The sequence below is a fragment of the Pecten maximus genome, chromosome 10, assembly GCF_902652985.1.
Source record: "Pecten maximus chromosome 10, xPecMax1.1, whole genome shotgun sequence".
NCBI lineage: Eukaryota > Metazoa > Mollusca > Bivalvia > Pectinida > Pectinidae > Pecten > Pecten maximus.
In genome coordinates this window covers 43,594,852-43,614,794 of record NC_047024.1, presented here as the reverse complement: position 1 = coordinate 43,614,794, position 19,943 = coordinate 43,594,852, and the positions used below count along the sequence as shown (strand labels likewise).

At 35.6% G+C, this 19,943-nt stretch overlaps 1 protein-coding gene across 3 annotated transcripts in view; it reads right to left on the bottom strand.

Annotated features, from left to right (window-relative positions):
- Window positions 1–19,943, bottom strand: part of LOC117336008 (paired box protein Pax-6-like) — a 52,146-nt gene that overhangs the window by 19,403 nt on the left and 12,800 nt on the right. For 2 of the 3 annotated variants that reach the window (XM_033896327.1, XM_033896328.1), the window contains exons 4-5: window positions 18,288–18,314; window positions 5,489–5,835 (exon numbers count right to left, since the gene is read on the bottom strand). In XM_033896327.1, the coding sequence (XP_033752218.1) occupies window positions 5,489–5,835; window positions 18,288–18,314 (374 nt within the window). The remainder of the gene's footprint in view (window positions 1–5,488; window positions 5,836–18,287; window positions 18,315–19,943) is intronic. The other variant, XM_033896329.1, reaches the window with a different exon arrangement.

Below are 19,943 nucleotides of genomic sequence, written 5' to 3'. Positions count from 1 at the left end.
AAGGAAATATTTCTTCTTTACAGTCAGAATGGGATGGCATATATTTTAAGAACAAAATAATCAGAGTAATAAATATATACATATACTATATGATACGCTTTTAATGTGTTATTCAGCACAATTCGAGTTCATAAAATACCAGAAAAAACGGAAATCTTACTCGTTGATGTTACAATACATACTACGTACATCAATTTCCTAAAACAAATACAACACTGTGTAACAAACTCAACTACACGCAAGATCGTAGGATAGTTTCACATCAGTTTCTTTCATTTTTCTCAGATAGTAAAAAAAATATGTGCCTGGTTGTAAATGCCTCTTTGTGTTGTTGTGAGCCATTACTGTGTTTCTCTATCGGTTACAGCAAACGTCTTTTGGAAATGCTATATACGAGAGGGGCACGTGGTGTTTGGGGCCCTCCCCTTATCATTGACCCCGTGGAATGTATGGTGAGTAGGGTACAAACCCAGTGGTCACAAAGCACGGACAATACTCTAACCCCTACCCCTGTCATTATTACGTTACATATCTAGTCTTCCGCGAGAGTTAATAGGCTGGCGCGTTTATGCAACATAGTTCCTCTGGTACTGTGATTCTGTGTTTAATAGGAGAAGGTTGTCTTCTCTGTTGTAACCTCTGTGTAAGGCAGGTGTCTCGTATTGGTGGACAAATTTATAGCGCATCTTCGATAGTGTCATGTACATCTGCTGTGAGGATATTCCCGACATCCAAAAGCTATTATCTGCGTTAAAGCATCTCCAAACTCGAGAGTAGATCGCCTTGATCTGGGACAAGTTCAATACAAAACGGGGGGAACCGCTGCTGGAATAGTGTGGATGATTCTATCACGAATGCCTCTTCGACATAAAATTTTATTTATTCAACAACTATTCTAAGAACTACAGGTATACCTCTTATAATGGCAGTCTGAATCATGACCATACAATTGTCCTCGTCTGATACCTAACATCTAGGATTTATTACAGCGTCCGGAAGAGAGAAAAAGTTATCAAGTTGTCCACCAGCTCAGTGACAGACGTCTTTGGTATGAAAATAGTAGTTTTTATTTGTTATTGGACACGCTATCCTAGGAGACATCAGGAATGAAGGGTACTTTTTTCTGCATCCTTCTGGATCCTGTTCAGAACAGATCTATTGTTGACCAGAGAGGCCCAGTCCTTGTTCTCCATTTCCGCGATTGGATAGTACAATATATCTAATCACGTATCAAACTGGTGATATATCTGTTTGTCAAAAGTGATGGCGGAGAGAGATTGCTTTTTGCTTGATTTGCCGAGATCTAGGGAACAAATAGCATTGATGGAGAAAAGCTAGTGACTAAGTGGATGTAGGAATTATTGGCACTGACGGGCATAAGTGAGAGGTCGTTTTCACGTTTGATTCGGTTCACTTGCATGGGTTTCTTACAATTCTCTGCGATTGATTTCTGAGACAAGATGACAAACATAGCGACATAACAGAATTGTAACAATTATACAAAAGCGATACAAATGATGTTACAGTGGAGATATGAAAGAATCCAAATTAGACATTCGTTATTGACTTCAATACAGACAAGGTCAGATGAAATAATAAATACGTTTTTGTATACATCATGCCCGTCAACATTCTGACCATATTAAAATAATATGTAATGGAAGAAATTTTAAGATAAATAAGTTGACGGATATTCCTGTTAGTGACGAAAAACTATATATTTTTAGAAATCTTGCATAGTTTTGTGAAAGTTGAGATTACAAGCATTGAATTATAATTGTTTAACACTAATGAACATCTTAAAAAACAATCAAATCAGAGTTATGTTTTAACCCAAAAGTTAAATCTTAATCCAGATAGCTGTTTACTTTCCAGTTAGTATTCTTCGATGGCATGGAAAATTGAATGTAATATACAGAATTATACCAAAGTGTATTCATTTGAAAAAAAAAGATAATATATATATATATATATATATATATCATGTATCAGCGTTCAAAGTTTATCAGCATTTAATAATCATACGAATTATATATCAAACGTTTTAAAGATCTCCCAAACTACATACATGTATATGCTGAATTATATATATATATACATATATGTCAAATTAAACATAAGCCAAATAACAAAATAGACAGATTTCACGGATGTGGGAAATTACGTTTTTCATGAAAGTAAAGCAGTACAACTTCAGACCAGCTAAGAGCTTCTGTTCCCGTGAACGGCAAGCCTATTACAATGGACGAGAAAATGCAAATACGTTCATATGAATGATCAGAACTTGAATTTGTGCATCCATGCAAAAACGATTAGATTTTTGTTGAGCCTGGGCGCAGATGTGTCAAAATTAATTAATGTCCTAAATACTGGTGAAGATGACGAGAGCTTTCACAGTTCTTTCATAAATTGTTTGAGAAAACATGTGGCTACTTCTAATTTTGTGAAAAATGTTCTGCTCTCAAAGAAATATGTCGCACGAATCTGTTTTACCCGGCTTTGATAGCCTGGACCTGGGAAACCAGCAAAAGCCTCCTCTGTGCATATTCAGTAAGAGGATGGAATGACATTCTTACAGGATATCGAAATATTAAGAAAATGTTTGTGAACATAGAAAACTCGATTATTGTTATTTAGATAATAGTAATTAATGATAACATCTGTTTAACAGGATATGCCAAAACTATTCTGATTTTGATCATTTATTATTGCGTCAAAATGCCTTTATCTCTGACGCTGATCTGTCTATTTGCTTGTATCAACAACCCACGTGTAAGCACATTGAACGTGTTTGCTCAAGTTCTTGAAGTCCTTCACAAATGATACCCAATGTAAACTTCAGACTGCATTTTTATATGCCGCTACTCCATCCAAGTCTTCATGGAGCACACGAGAGGTCTTTGTTACATCTCAGAGTGTGATATTTACACTAAATATTTGCACACTAATTATATGGGCTTACTGTTTTCTTCCTCTCTCTTAAGACACCATTTCCCTGCTTGTTGTGCACAAGCAAGCAAATACGGAAGAGTACTTGGGCATATGGTCAGTTGAAACATTTGAAAACTGGACACTTGAATTCAGAAGTCATCCAGGGGCTGCTTTAATTTGACACGGAAAAGAAGGTATTGAAACGTTCAAGTGGGCAGTCAAGATTTTCAACTTTTTGACCCGAGATCAATACCGTTAAGCCTCGGGCGAGCTAAATGCTAGAGTCTCCAGATAATAGCAAGAAAGAAATTTGGACTTTTCATTTGATATTTAGTCCTGGAAGATTTAACAGATATTGCTAATAAATTGATTAGTCATCGAAATGCCGCCAGAGCGATATGAGTAGAGTTGTGTTTATTTTGACCAGATATCGTATATTTACATTAGAATCATTGCCCTCTTCTGATTCTGAAAGGAACACGGGAACAAATTTCATGGTGGATTTCATTCTGAAATATGGATTACCGCAGATTTGAATATTAAATTCAAAATCTACGAAAGCTGAGGATTTTGACATAGTTGAATAATTTTGTGTGAGAAATCTGCGGTGGTATTAGCCATTTTGATACAGGTAAAATATTGTACAGGTAAACTTTGTAGTCACGAATCGCTTCTATTCAATAAGTATTTTTGTTACTTTTTGTATTTATTTTCTTTATTTCATTTAATTTTTTTTTCATAAAATAAAAGGTTAAGTTACTGTTCTGAGTATGATGTTTATCGCCTTCAGATTAAAAAGATGAATATTTTATTGTTCATAATATTAAAATGCTTTCTTGTTACCCAACAGTAATTAATTATATATATTTTTAATTTCAAAATTGAAGTAATATTATCATCTTTAGGTATCTTTTTAAATTCTACATATCATTTAATAGACGTATTAATGCATTGCTTCTGATGTATATACCACTATGAATTGGCAGTGTATAGATAGAGAACATGTTTACACATCGGAAATATTTACAGTAAGATCCAATAAAACAAACAGGGCTTAAGCTAGAACTATATTCGTGATTACAAAATCAATTTAGATCTCAAAGAAAATACAAATAATTATATTAATTAAATCTAGACTATTACTGCCATTAATATTTCGTTTAGTTATAACGGATTACACATTAAAACTGCTAACAAATATTATATACATATATATAACTACAGTTAGCTGTTTTATATAATTTATTTTAGGTGAAACGGTGGTGGTTTCATAAATGGTGACAAATTTCTCCCTAAGTTCGATAAATGTAATATCTCTTTCCACTGCGTACAAGACGCCTTTGTTCTCGATTGTCAACAATCTTTTGATATGCCAGTTGTAAATGTTATAACAGAACCAGATGCTCTTACTCTCCCCCCAAAAGGATAAAGGCTGACTGATCGCACGACGGGGAGGAAAACAGGCTTCTTAAAATGTTTCCATCTTTCCCGCTGAGCACCTTTCACGAAGGAGTAATTTAAGGAAGAAATTGGATTCTCATTGCTGTTTCATTGAATTGGTGACACATGAAGGTGTATATACGATAGCCAGTTTAATACTATCGCCATTTTCAATGATATTCCGCCTGTCGTGTAAAATATAACTGTGTGTATATTGGGTAGACCATATAAAATATCTATTATGTAAAGATATAAAACGTTCATTTTGTTATACTCTAATAACTGTGAAAAGTTTTCATTTATAAAGTGGATATAAATATTTTTATTCACAACATGCCCGGAATGTCCAAGTCAACTCTAAATAATGTGATATGTTAACGATTTAATTTATCTCCGTTAGTTTTGAAGACTAAATGTTTCTTATTTAACCGTTCATGGTAAATAGATAATAGCAAAGAAAGCAAAGCAAAGAGATGTGTACTCTTTTTAAACTTAAAATATAAATGAAACATTAGGTTACAACTTACGCTCTGGTTACCAAAGGACTATTTCTATTTTAAATGGATTTCATTTGTTTAATAGAATTATTATAATAATAAATATTTTGTAGTTAAAAAGTAATTCCTTTTTTAGCGGCGATGCCAATGGCCCTATTTATTCCTATTATATGATATTTGTTTACTATCATTTTCAGTTCCAGTTATATAATATTTGTTTACAATCATTTTCAGTTCCAGATATATCATTTTTGTTTATTATCGTTTTTAGTTCCAGTTAAATAACATTTGTTTACTATCATTTTCAGTTCCAGTTATATAACATTTGTTTAAAATCATTTTCAATTCAAGTTATATAATATTTGTTTACTATCATTTTCAATGCGGGGTTCCTTAACATTGTTTTGACATTTCATCTCAAAATAAAATAAATCATATTTCTTGTTATTCTGATATCATAATTTTAGGCTGTTCAATTTTCTTTCGCTTTTCTGTAGAAATATATATATATCAATTTATATATAATATATAATATGCAAATGCATTATTTTATGAATGTAAGATATTGATTTATTGGTTTACAGAATTATCTCCCATTCTCCGCCATGTTTGATACTCACGCTAGGGATGTTGTCCTGGTTACAGCATCCGTCGGAAAGCAATCGGTCCCTAATTTCCCAGGCGAAAATTGACGGACACTCCCTCTTGTATTGGGCTATTTTGCCTACGACGTCATTGGTAGCCACTCTGGGCTTACTACCGCCTATTGCTCGAGGTCGTATCGAGCCAGTTTCGTAATAGCGACCTAGTATTTTGCTAACACAGCCATTGGAAACCTGGAGAATTCTGGAGATATCACACGGCCGGGCACCACTATGGGCCAATTCCACAATCCGTTGTCGTGTTGAGTCCGGTAGAGGTCGTCCGTTCACAAACACTCCTCCCAACTGGTTCACACCGCTGTGTCCTGAAATAAAAATAAACATTTATTAGATATAGTCCATGGTTTTTGAGTGCATGACTGAAAAAAACAAAACAGATAAGAATATTATAATACATATTCAGTACAATGTCTGCGGGCATCGTGGTTTACCTCCTGGCAGAATAAACCCGATGTTACCTAAAGCAACAATGTTGATATAAACCTTAATACAATTTCCGGAAATATTTGTTTACTAGATGTGTTCGTATCCATCCTGGACCTAAAACACAAATTCGAAATTCCGACTAGCGAACTTTCCAATATATATACAGCCGAATTTATATATATCGATTGGATTTTCTAGCTACCGGTGTACGGGGAATATATTGTCAAAACCAGCGAAAACTCAATATATTTACCCCATCACGTCAGTTAGGTTCTAGCAGATTATATGTGTCACAGACAATATAAATGCAATTTGTCAAGCAGAGTCGCAGTTGTAAAGTAGTTTTTTTTAAAGGATGAAGATTTAAATAAGGCAACTTATCAATATTTATAATGCTGTAAAGGTGTTTGTGAAAGAAAAGAAATGATTTGTTTTCTACATGGAAATCTGTATCTATATCATATATTATTTTGGTTAATTTGTTATAAGTATATAGTTTAATATATACTGCAATATCTACAAACTTGTTGATACACGGGTACATATGTATTGTAATCAACGTTATTTAAGTCATAAGTTATAATCTATACAGCTATGTGATCTTCAATGTTACTTCAATTAAATTGTCAACATCCATTGGCAGTTTCTACATACTTGTCTTCCATGAGTCTTTTTTCACAATAACTTAAGCTAATTTGCAATCATATCGAAAATACAATCGCAAGAATTGACCAGTTAAAATCCATATCTAGTTTCCGTATAGTAAACAGTACGTAGTTTTTCCATGGTAAACATGTACAGTACGTAGGTGTCGTGAAAGTGGACCAATTGCATGTTGTTTACCATGGGTGTTTACCAGAACGTCAAAGATCTGTTTACTTTGTTTGCCACTTAAATGCCCTTTTTATCGGCGTAGGAATTTGATCAGCACGTGCATATGACAGAATAATGCCATCAGTCTAAAGACCTCGCGTGACAGTGTGAAATAAAGGAGGCACGGACATATTGGCTGTTACGTTACTCTTTACAAAAACCTATTATAATTTTCACTGCTATGGGAAATAAATATTTTTATGTCAAGATAGTAGTATATAATAAGCGTTTGACATTGGTGTGTACAGACAGACTCGGGACTGTGTTCACTTCTGTAGTGTGTGCCATACTTGTTCATTCATACCCACGTTCCAGCTATTGTTTAAGCATTTTCCAAGTTCATGTGTCGGTGCCTCACAAAGACTAGTGTACAACTACTTATACGCTGGAACCAGGTCCTTTGTTGTTCTCGATTGTGCAACGAAACGCGATACTCATAGTATTTTATGATGTAAGGGAATAGGATAGCCTATCTGATTATAGAAGGAGGAAGGCCTGTCCAATCCAAGTCCCTATAGCGAGGTCCACAGGGTGCAAGCAAGTCGCGGCTTGGGAAAAAACAAACATGGGTTGTTGTGTTCATTCATTCAAAACGTTTGGGTGAGTGCGTTCGTCATATAGCACGTATTTGGAAAGCCACCCACCAATTACGCTGTACGTCGGGAGTATCGGCTGGGGTGGCTCAGAAAATAGGTAAAATTTGATGGCTTCATCAAGTCACATTTACTTCCGGAGTCAAGAATAAAAGTCAGTGAGATAATATGTCTGTCAATGAATGACTGACAACATGGTTTTCAACCAATCGGATTGGTCGACCTGGAATGTTGACTTGTAATCATGAAGATATTTTCAGTGTTTTAATGATGTTGTCAGATCGTGTGAGGAGTTGTTGAGTTGTGAGTGTATTGGACAGAATTTATAAATGGATAACCGCTGCATATGTGCTGACTTATCTAAATCCAAATTGATAATATCTTAATCGAATGCATTTCCCCTGTCATTTCCCCCAGTCGAGCTGAAAGGATTTCAGATTCGGTTTTGTTTCCTGCACTTAAACCTAATAGGACTACATGTATAGATAGCGGTCAGGATAATCAGTTTAAATGTACTCCACAGGTTTGTTTTACGTACGAGAACAATGACGTTTGTTAATAGCTCCGACAAGAACGATTATTAAAGTCTAAATTTCAATTGTATATGGAATATGCTTTGTCATTACAATACTTTAGATGAAGGAATGTTTTTAATAACGCCACTCCTTCTGACCCGGTGTTGTAATTGTAAGACAGAATCTACTACGTCTCTATATTATAGCTCTACTACAAAACATACCAAAGAAATGAGAACAGATGCCAAGGTCGTCCGACACGAGGAACTAACCAGTAAACAACATCTACATAATGGAGTAGGAACCATCCCAGCATTGAGTAGGTAGGGGACATAGCTACCTCACACAAACAACAGATAACCTCGGGGAGCAACTGGAATCCCAGATCTTCATGTTTATAGAACTGAACTCGGAATTATTAAATCCAGGTATATCACGTGACCTGTTGAAAGGATGTACGCAAGACCAAAGCCAAATTATAATATCCATATAGCATTGATGACATTATATTATTAACTTGGATTTGGGTGTAAACACCATTCATTAAATAACATTGATGACGTTGTTTATTTGAATTAGGGTGTAAATATCCCTGGTTAAATAACATTGATGACGCTATTAATTTGAATTAGGGTGTAAACCCCCTCATTAAATAACATTGATGACGTCACTTTGGATAAGGGTGTAAACACCCTCATTAAATAACATTGATGACGCTATTAATTTGGATTAGGGTGTAAACCCCCTCATTAAATAACATTGATGACGTCACTTTGGATAAGGGCGTAAACACCATTCATTAGTAACAATGATAACGTTGTTAGTTTGGATTAGGGTGTAAACACCCTCATTAAATAGCATTGGTGACGTTATTACTTTGGATTAGGTTTGAACACCCCTCCTAGATAACATTGATGACGTTCGGTATAAAACCCCCTCATAAAATGGCTGGTCACGTTTAAGCTAAGAATATAGACAGTCTCTAATTATGTATATTACAAACAAATAAAGAGATTAGCAATATACCATAAAACGCAATTATCTGTATGGATTTCAGATTATATTTGATAAAATTGCTTTGCATAGCATCTTTGTTAACGACAAGCGACGTTACATTGGCCCACGTATTTACTCGTCAGCACTAGATACTTCCATATTTACTTCAACACTTCGGGAAGCAAAATGGCTGTCACAGTTATACAGGATCTTAATACAGGGGGATTTACAGACACGAACTTGTGTGGAAACCCCTTAAACAGTGACAGTGAATTTATTTCGGAATTAATTTGTATACCAGAACATGTCGGTTTAATACTTCCTCGTTTCCGGTTGTTGATAACACTACCCCCGTTATTTATAGAGAGTGCGGTCGAACCTGTTAATGTTTTATTTATTCTAAAACGACCGTGGAACAGAGAATTTATAAGTTAACATATCGCTTTTAAATTGATATTGTAAAGATGCCGTTTAATCTCCTAAACTCATAACTATTGCGTAGGGCACAATAAAGCCGGTTTTATCGGGACGGGATCTGAATTGGAGCGGTTGACATATTGTAATATTGCATGTATGCTTGAAACATTAATATCAATAAAAATGACAGCAGTGCACACTACCGCTTCTCTATATGTGGTCAACATAAGAAAGTATCAGGCACACTGCGTGGTACGTCGTCTGTTTGTTAACATAGACGGGGCAAAGAAACCACAAAAACCAAACATTTGAGGACACGGTATGTGTCGGTTGAAATGAGTGCAGCGATGAAAAGGTTAATGAGTATTTCTCATGCAAAGCACCAGGCGATGCCTACACGGTATTCCGTGTGAACTGCAGACCTGACGTAAACATGCACCACTGAAATGAGTAAACAACTATCAAGGATACCCGGAACTACTTTTGGTGTATTGATATGTGGTTGGTTGTTATTTCCGGACCTCCATTATTACTCTGTTTAAACCTGTATAAATATATACCACGGGTAGAACCTAGATTTTATCTCTCTACACAGTACATAATGACTTTGTTTTTTTTAATATCGATACCGATTAGGCACACAAAAACTGCCGTGACACGGTTTATAAATGTTTAAATATCGTATAACAATCGATCTCCTCATTGGACAGTCCCTAGCCATGACAGGCCGTTCTGTTACCCAACATATCAGTTTACAAGTCATCCTGATGACAAGCAACATCAGCTGCATCAGTCATACTACGCCAGTTATTACAATGTTTACGGTAAACGTCCCTCGTGTATTTTATCCTTAAAGGGAGATTTTGTGTCATTTTACATAAGAAACCCCCTTTTACCGGATACATTGTTCCTTCTGACACATTAACACAGCTTAATATATTCACACCCAGGGACTCACGCTGAGTTTGAGATACGTCTCTGACGCACGTCAGTAAACGCGTACTCACACTGTTGTGTGTGACGTATTTCACACTGCGCATGCGTAATACTCAAGATACCTATAGCAGGTGGCCATGTTGTGAGTCTCGCGGAGTACAGTTCTCACATTACCGCAACTTCTATCTTAGTCATTCTGTGTCTCTGACTACGTTTGTTTGTGATTTTTACAACACATTGCCACAAACCTAGACCATATTGGTCACCTTACATGATCATGCCATGAGGCATGACGGGCTGACCACGTTAAAGTTGTCTGTATCCAACCAACACTGAATCAGACACATATACTTGCTTTCATATACTCCCGTCAATTATGTTAGAATTTATGACATTTCATAGTGGTTCAGCGAGAGATTACACGAATCGTACATTTATTCATTTTCTTATTTTTTTTTTTTTTTTATAACTGATGTCAATGTTTATATCTAATTTTTGTGCTTCCTGTGTACTCTTAAGCGTAATATGTGGGGGGTTTCTAGTTTATTTCGACGAAATTAACATATCTACTCACAGGCCAAGTGTCAAGACAATGGCTTTTACCTTAAAATTAGTAATTAAGCTTTCCGCAGTATCATACCTGTCAACGTGTGTAATCAAGATACACTTGGAGATTTCGTCGGAAACAGCAAAAATTGCGCTGAGAAAATAAAAGTGAAGACATGCCCTTTATCATACACGTTCTATTAGCATGCATTTAGTGTTAATTGTCAGCCGCCGACATTGATCAACACTCGTTATGCCATTAGTACGAAGAAATCTCGCGACAGATTTGGAACCCTCGCTGTTAAGAGATGTCTGTATTAGTTTTACTGGTAGGGACAGTCGGTATTGTAAGTTAGGGGCCGGATTTGGCTTTTATGAGGAAGAATAACGAATTGTCACATTAAAATAAGGACAACATAACTAACGACCAATGTCTCGTCAGGACCGCTGGTCACGCTGCGTAATCTCGCGGAGGTCAGAGGTCAACACGCACTCTCCGATAACATGCCCCACGTTGAAAAGTCCACAAGAGTGATGAGCCAACAGTGAGTGGACGATTTCTGACTAACACAAATGTTGATGTCAGTCTACACTCAAACATTTTAGAAATTCCCTGTCAGATTTTTTTTTCTGTCTTCATATTTCGCTGTAAATAATTCAGTATTGCATGCACCTTCAGACAAGGCCATATACAAAGGATATGGGAGTAGAGCCACCATTTGTCAGGAAACAATATGGTTTGTAATAGAAAGTTTGCACGTGCAGAATCGATATAATCTCAATACCATTTATTTAGTTTTAAGATTCCTTAAAGTAGACGTACAATCGAGAAAGTGGCAGTATGTATCGTGTCTACAACTATTTGTTGTTGTAGCTCGTGGGGGTTAGAGGTCATCTAACAATTCATGGGCTAAGATAAATTCGTAGGCTAAGTATCGTAGTGAGGTTTTGAACCGTGTCTGGTGGTCAAGCTATCACAGGTTATGTCCTACAGGTAAATACAAAACACCTGTAATTAACAGGGAGATACATCAGCTTCCCACCACCAGGTGTGCGGGACTTTAATTGTGCGAGAAGTATTTATAGCCTACAAACAAACGGGATGTGGTTTGTCTCAACAAGATGGATACGCATGTTAACTCTTAAATACATCGTAAACAAACCCAAGGCTGTCGTGGATTTATATCAGAACGCGACTTAATATAGCATTGCGTCACATTTTGAACACGTCACAGAGTAAATTGTTAAATGAAATACGACACGGTCAAGAAGTAATGAACTGACTATCATGAAAATTGACAAAGGTAATCTTTGCACTACCATTTCTTTTTCTCAATTTATGTTCTGTTTTTTGTTTTTGTTTTTGTTTTTTTGTTTTTGTTTTTTGTTTTTTTGTTTTGTTTTTGTTTTTTGTTTTTGTTTTTTTGTTGTTTTTGTTGTTTTTTTTTGGGGGGGGGGGGGGGGGGGAGGGGGGGGGGCATAACCCTGATAGACTGTTATTAAACGGAAGTCTGACGTTCCATAGAATTTTTCCATTAAAGTATTTCATAGCCTATTAGCTTCTTTAGAAGTTTGATTTCATGTCTTTGGTACAAATAGGTCAAGTTTTGGAATAATAATTAGCCAATTTCATATGTGTGACATGATAACGGAAGTCAACTGGGTTTGCAGGAACGTTTTCGACGCAACGTTACAGCGAGACTGTAAGAGTCGTGACGTCGACACATATGACGAGTCACCTGTCTCGGCAGTGGACCACCGCAGCGCGTAAATGGATTGGAATTGATGAGCCGCCATTGCCTGGTAGAGGGAGCTGTCATCTCTGTGAAAACTGATGTTCCAGGCCCCGGGTATCCAGAGGATATGCCATACCATACAAGAAAGTTCGCCAGGAATAGATTGCATCCGATCCTGAGTGTTATCGCAGTGTATTATGAGAGTTTAGGCAAATAGCTGCCTTTTCTGTGCTCTGACAAAGCTCGCTTCCTTTATTATGAAAGCCGCAGGCGTAGAGGCGGAATTTGACGGACCGACATCAAGTTTGTCCTTTAGAATCCCCATTTCCGTTTCCTGACGAGGATATTTTTGCTGAACTGGTGTGGTAATGGACGACATGCAGATTTCACCATGTACAGCGGTATCATTAGCTCGTAGCTTATTCTCAGTCATTTCTCGAGTAGCTTTCCGGTCTATAGATAAAACTCTTGATGATTCCGTATATTTGACACCAATTTTTTTTTTAAACTCTGAAGTCATATTAAAACTTTTGAGAATTTATTTAAATGACAAAAAATAATCAAAACAAAATTTACCTAAAATGAAATTGAGAATAATATAGTTGAGAATACGTTATTTGTTTCTTTTAAATCATTCATCCATAAATGATAAGATTTTGTTTAAAAAATGCTATGCCAAACAAATTAAGATTAGATATGTATCCATAGAGGTAAATATGTTTTACATGAACAGTAAGTAATGCAATTTTGACGAGAAAAAATAAAATTTAGAATGAACGCCGATCGATAGAGTTCTCACAGCCTTGTGGCTACTCGGACGATTTTGTTTCGGCCTGCTCGACTGCCCGTCCCTTGTCCTCGGTCAGGTCAAAAAGGACTAATTGGGGGGTATCGCTTACTGAATCTAACCCGATCTACTGTCGTAGGCAGTGCTTGTGTAAGATTAGGAGAAAGATATGTCCACTACAAAAAGGGACGGAGGGAAACACGGGCAAGCAAAAAGACGAAATTAGAAGCGATGGAAATTTAAATGAAAGGAAAGAAAAATATTGAAGGTAGCGTATGATTATGGTCGCTATAATTCCTAACCAGCGGAAGAGTGACTGCTTCTCCATGGTATAGACTTACATACACTGCCAGATATATAAACATACAATGTTTAGTTTTCAGCGATATTGATGTGCAGATGTAGTTGAAACTAAATTTGGTGCCAAGACTTATAAATTGATTCCGGAAAAAACTTTTAATACAACATTTACACTACGTGGCTGTATACTGTATACGAGAGATTAGCACATTATGACTGTGTAACAGGGGCCGCGGTGGCCGAGTGGTTAAGGTGTCCCGACACTTTATCACTAGTCCTTCACCTCTGGGTGGTTAAGGTGTCCCGACACTTTATCACTAGTCCTTCACCTCTAGGTTACAAGTTCGAAACCTACGTGCCTAACTCCACCTCCAAAACCTGGCACGTCCTTAAATGACCCTGGCTGTTAATAGGACGTTAAACAAAAACAAACAAAAAAACTGCGTTATCATTATAACAACATCACCTTACAAAAATATCCTTCAACAGACCCTCCAGTGAAAAAAGAAGCTTTTTCGTCATAGTAAGGCGACTTTGACTAAACTAAAAGCATTTAAATGTAAAGTGGTATCAATAATAACTGTGAAATTTTAGCCACCAAGCGTGATTAACAGAAGTTGATATAACTTGTTTCGTAACTGTTTTTATAAAATGACTTAAGTTTACAAAGTCCTCATAGCTTTACATGTATATTCAAAGTATATCTTAGTCGTCTAGAATTACTAAGATTGGTTTAAAATTTCCATTTGATTACTACACAACCAAACACAATGACACAAAACTGCGCTTTTAAACACAGCGAGCTGCACACTTTACATAAGAATGGTAGAGAATCATACACATAACTCATATTTTCTATTGTGACTTGTAGAAGTAATTTACAACAAATAAAAAACACGAGGTAGAGGCCATACGACTTCCGTTTTAAAAGGTCAAGGTCATTAGATGTTTTGTTATATGGTAAGCTGGGAGTAAACGATAACTATTGTCGTTTTATAAGCCAGTATGTAATAAAATAGTCGTTCAACAAATACACGGATTGATGCCAATATGGTGTCGGGAAATCTGTTTTCTCACGTTAGTAGATACAACCGTAGATTGCCATTCAGTCCAGCTTTTATAACACTGACGATTTCTACAGCGTAACGATTTCTCCTTGTGAAAAGAATCCTACCTTGACAGCGTTTTCTATTACGACTTGATTTCATCATCGTACACGTGGCGGTCGATACGAGGTTGAATATGTAATTGCAATTCGTGAGGAGAGGTTATTTCTTACAAAACGAGGAGACGTAATGATTATGCATACGAATCCTGGTCGCACGTAAGCGTTGCTAGTAATGCCTGGTAAATCAATGTCACGGATACGTCTGCTAAACGTCTACATATTGGTAGAGCATGTGGCTAATGGAAAGTTCGGTAGCTAATGCAAAAGTGCATTTTACGACATTTTATGTCGTACACTGAATATCCTGCCTCATTTACGGGCATTTACGATTCCAATGTGATACAACACGTAATACGATGACCGATCTTAAGATATGTGTATCATTTTACGACAACGGTATGTGTTTACGGCAGAAGACACCGAGTAGCGGAAACTGTCCGAAATTTGTTACCATCGGAAACACTCATATTTCACCCTTGTAAATCACAAAACAGAACATAATTTCTCTCAATCTGATCTTCACTTCCTTACAATAACTCAAGTTTTCTCATAAGTTTCCCCATGGTTTACGAATAGTGAAGTCACAGTGTGTGCTCGCCAGATAAAACTCCACACAGTGGCTGGGCGGCAGTGTAAATATCAGGGTAGATGATTGAAACGTAAAACCACTAATTATCTGTTTAGCAAGTGAGTCTTATAAAAGTTGTAAGATCATGTCAGCCTATCACAAAACTGTCCCTCCCGGCGGGACGTCAAATTAGGCTGCTATTATGGAGATGTCCTCTACAACCTAAGGAAGCCAGGATGTCAAATTAGAAGCCATTATCCATGTGTCTAGAGCGAGTAAGTCGACTCGTCACCATGACAGATTCCTAACACTGGTTTGAGAAGAGGAGATTTGGATGGGCCACCCTGAACTAAAAAAAAACATCGTTTTATCTTGGATTAAAAACGATAATTTCTCGATCTCGAATTTCAGCCAAAACGTCGAAACATAAATGTAGAAGCGAGACATTAAGTTCCTATCTAACTAGTCAGATGGTGTTGTCGATATCAGTCTAGTAAGAGGTTGTTGTCGACAGCAGATTTCAGAAACCAAGAAACAAAACCATTATAGACATGAGTACTAGTGAAGACAATCGAAAAGGAAGTGACGTATTGAACAGAAATTGCAACGTCATCGTCCAAAATGCAACCGTAACAATTTACCGTCTCAAAGCTTGTAATGAACTAATATCAATGATGTTTCTAGTTTCAGAAGACAGCAGCCCACCCTGAACTGAAACTTACTGAGTGGTCCGGACGGTTTTGTTTAAGCGGTTTAATCCCGAGTTAGTAACTAATCCGTGTTTGCCTTTGAAGGCGCTTGCCGCCAGATGGCGCTGTATTAACTTGACAAGGAAAACAGACGCGATTCTGAAGCCGAAGTAAAAACAACATATCAAGTTATTGCCCCCTAACCTCAGCTCTGTCTCACTTAGACTTAGTTTGTTTACGTTTGGCTAATATGTTTTACTAAATTACTTCCGACACTTGAACGTTTTTAATGATATACTTCCAGGTTGCTTAATTCCACGCTTAAAACGAAAAGTAAGTAGTATAGATTTGATTGGACAGTTTAAAATATTTTCCCAATGAAGTAAATAATTCGACATAACAAAAACAACATCGTCAGTTTTTAAATATTAAAACTCTATATATATCTATGTGATATAAGACGTAGCTTTATGTCGTGTTTGTGATACAACCTGCTTATACTTCTATGACAACTTACATTGTGTGTCAGTGATTTGTATTAATACCCTTGTGTGTCAGTAATTTGTATTAATACCATTGTGTGTCAGTAATTTGTATTAATACCATTGTGTGTCAGTAACTTGTATGATAAATTACATTGTTCGTCAGTGATTTGCATGATAAATTACATTGTGTGTCAGTAATTTGTATGATAAATTGCATTGTGTGTCAATGATTTGTATGATAAATTACATTGTGTGTCAGTGATTTGTATAAATTACATTGTGTGTTCGTGATTTGTATGATAAATTACATTGTGTGTCAGTGATTTGTATAAATTACATTGTGTGTTCGTGATTTGTATGATAAATTACATTGTGTGTCAATGATTTGTATGATAAATTACATTGTGTGTCAGTGATTTGTATAAATTACATTGTGTGTTCGTGATTTGTATGATAAATTACATTGTGTGTCCGTGATTTGTATAAATTACAGTGTGTGTCCGTGATTTGTATGATAAATTACATTGTGTGTCAGTGATTTGTATGATAAATTACATTGTGTGTCAATGATTTGTATGATAAATTACATTGTGTGTCAATGATTTGTATGATAAATTACATTGTGTGTAAGTGATTTGTATGATAAATTACATTGTGTGTCAGTGATTTGTATAAATCACATTGTATGTCCGTGATTTGTATGATAAATTACATTGTGTGTCCGTGATTTGTATGATAAATTACATTGTATGTCCGTGATTTGTATGATAAATTACATTGTATGTCCGTGATTTGTATGATAAATTACATTGTATGTCTGTGATTTGTATGATAAATTACATTGTGTGTCAGTGATTTGTATGATAAATTACATTGTGTTTCCGTGATTTGTATGATAAATTACATTTTGTGTCAAAGATTTGTATGATAAACTACATTGTGTGTCAGTGATTTGTATGATAAATTACATTGTGTGTTAGTGATTTGTATGATAAATTACATTGTGTGTCCGTGATTTGTATGATATATTACATTGTGTGTAAGTGATTTGTATAAATTATATTGTGTGTCAGTAATTTGTATGATAAATTACATTGTGAGTTAGTGATTTGTATGATGAATTCGTTGATTACTTGAATGCCTGAGCATGTATTTTCTACATGGATAACAATTGTATAGTTGTTAACCTCGAGGCTAACATTAGTTCAGATATTAAATTTTGCCCTACACCGCCTTGTTGACATTCTGTAGTAAACACATCTATACATGCAGTGCAATAGTTTTCGGCTAAATTTAATAACCGCGAACATATCGAAATTAAATCCCTGCCAACATTACCAACAGTACAATTATTCAACCTTCATACCATGCCAATTCAAATTAAAACTGAAAGATTTCTTAATTAATGTAAATTTGATATCGTTCAAGTGTTTTGATATACAATATCTACAATTATGTGTTGCCAAGTTTATAGAAGATCGTTTTGCTATTGGCTTTACGTGATTTGCATGCAGTTAGATAACTACTATCTCTAATTTTCACTAAGAAATATCTCATAGTTGAAATTTCAAGTTGATCTTTATAACCCGCCCTCTACCAGGAAGGGTAAATATCATATATATATTAGAATGGTTTCCCTTTTCATTTGTTTTTATCTTTAAGTCTAATTCTCAGCATTCCTGGGAGTATTATGAAGAAGTAATTTAGCGAAAACATAATTACCGTTTTCCTCCTCTTCTAATCTTAACACTGTTGGAATACAAAGGGATGACGTCACACAAGAGAATATAGTACAGAAGAGAGATATAAAATAACCTAAAATCTCGAACATTTCTCATATTTTTATATATTTAACTACAGATTTATAACAATGCTGTCATTAATAATATTTATCACTTTTTCAGTTAAATCCAACTTTCACAGTTAACCCCGATAAGATACCACCAATTACAGGTAACAATATGATGATATTATAAACGGTTTACATCAATATTGAAGTGGAGGACAGGGATGTGACACGAGGTTTTAATGTAAAACGTCTCCGCGCCTATATATATTATCGAGTGGTGTTATAGCGAGGTTTCCCATATATATATTATCGAGTGGTGTTATAGCGAGGTTTACTATATATATTATCGAGTGGTGTTATAACGAGGTTTACTATATATATTATCGAGTGGTGTTATAACGAGATTTACTATATATATTATCGAGTGGTGTTATAACGAGGTTCACTATATATATTATCGAGTGGTGTTATAGCGAGGTTCACTATATATATTATCGAGTGGTGTTATACCGAGGTTTCCCCTATATATAATATCGAGTGGTGTTATAACGAGGTTCACTATATATATTATCGAGTGGTGTTATAACGAGGTTCACTATATATATTATCGAGTGGTGTTATAACGAGGTTTCCCCTATATATATTATCGAGTGGTGTTATAACGAGGTTCACTATATATATTATCGAGTGGTGTTATAACGAGGTTTCCCCTATATATATTATCGAGTGTTGTTATAACGAGGTTTACTATATATAATATCGAGTGGTGTTATAACGAGGTCCCCTATATATATTATCGAGTGGTGTTATAACGAGGTTTCCCCTATATATATTATCGAGTGGTGTTATAACGAGGTCCCCTCTATATAATATCGAGTGGTGTTATAACGAGGTTCACTATATATATTATCGAGTGGTGTTATAACGAGGTTTTCCCTATATATAATATCGAGTGGTGTTATAACGAGGTTCACTATATATATTCTCGAGTGTTGTTATAACGAGGTTTCCCCTTTATATATTATCGAGTGGTGTTATAACGAGGTTTCCCCTTTATATATTATCGAGTGGTGTTATAACGAGGTTTACTATATATATATTATCGAGTGGTATTATAACGAGGTTCACTATATATATTATCGAGTGTTGTTATAACGAGGTTTACTATATATATTATCGAGTGGTGTTATAACGAGGTTCACTATATATATTATCGAGTGGTGTTATAACGAGATCCCCTATATATATTATCGAGTGATGTTATAACGAGGTTTACTATATATATTATCGAGTGGTGTTATAACGAGGTTCACTATATATATTATCGAGTGATGTTATAACGAGATCCCCTATATATATTATCGAGTGGTGTTATAGCGAGGTTCACTATATATATTATCGAGTGGTGTTATAACGAGGTTTCCCCTATATATATTATCGAGTGGTGTTATAACGAGGTTCACTATATATATTATCGAGTGGTGTTATAACGAGGTTTACTATATATATTATCGAGTGGTGTTATAACGAGGTTTCCTATATATATTATCGAGTGTTGTTATAACGAGGTTTACTATATATATTATCGA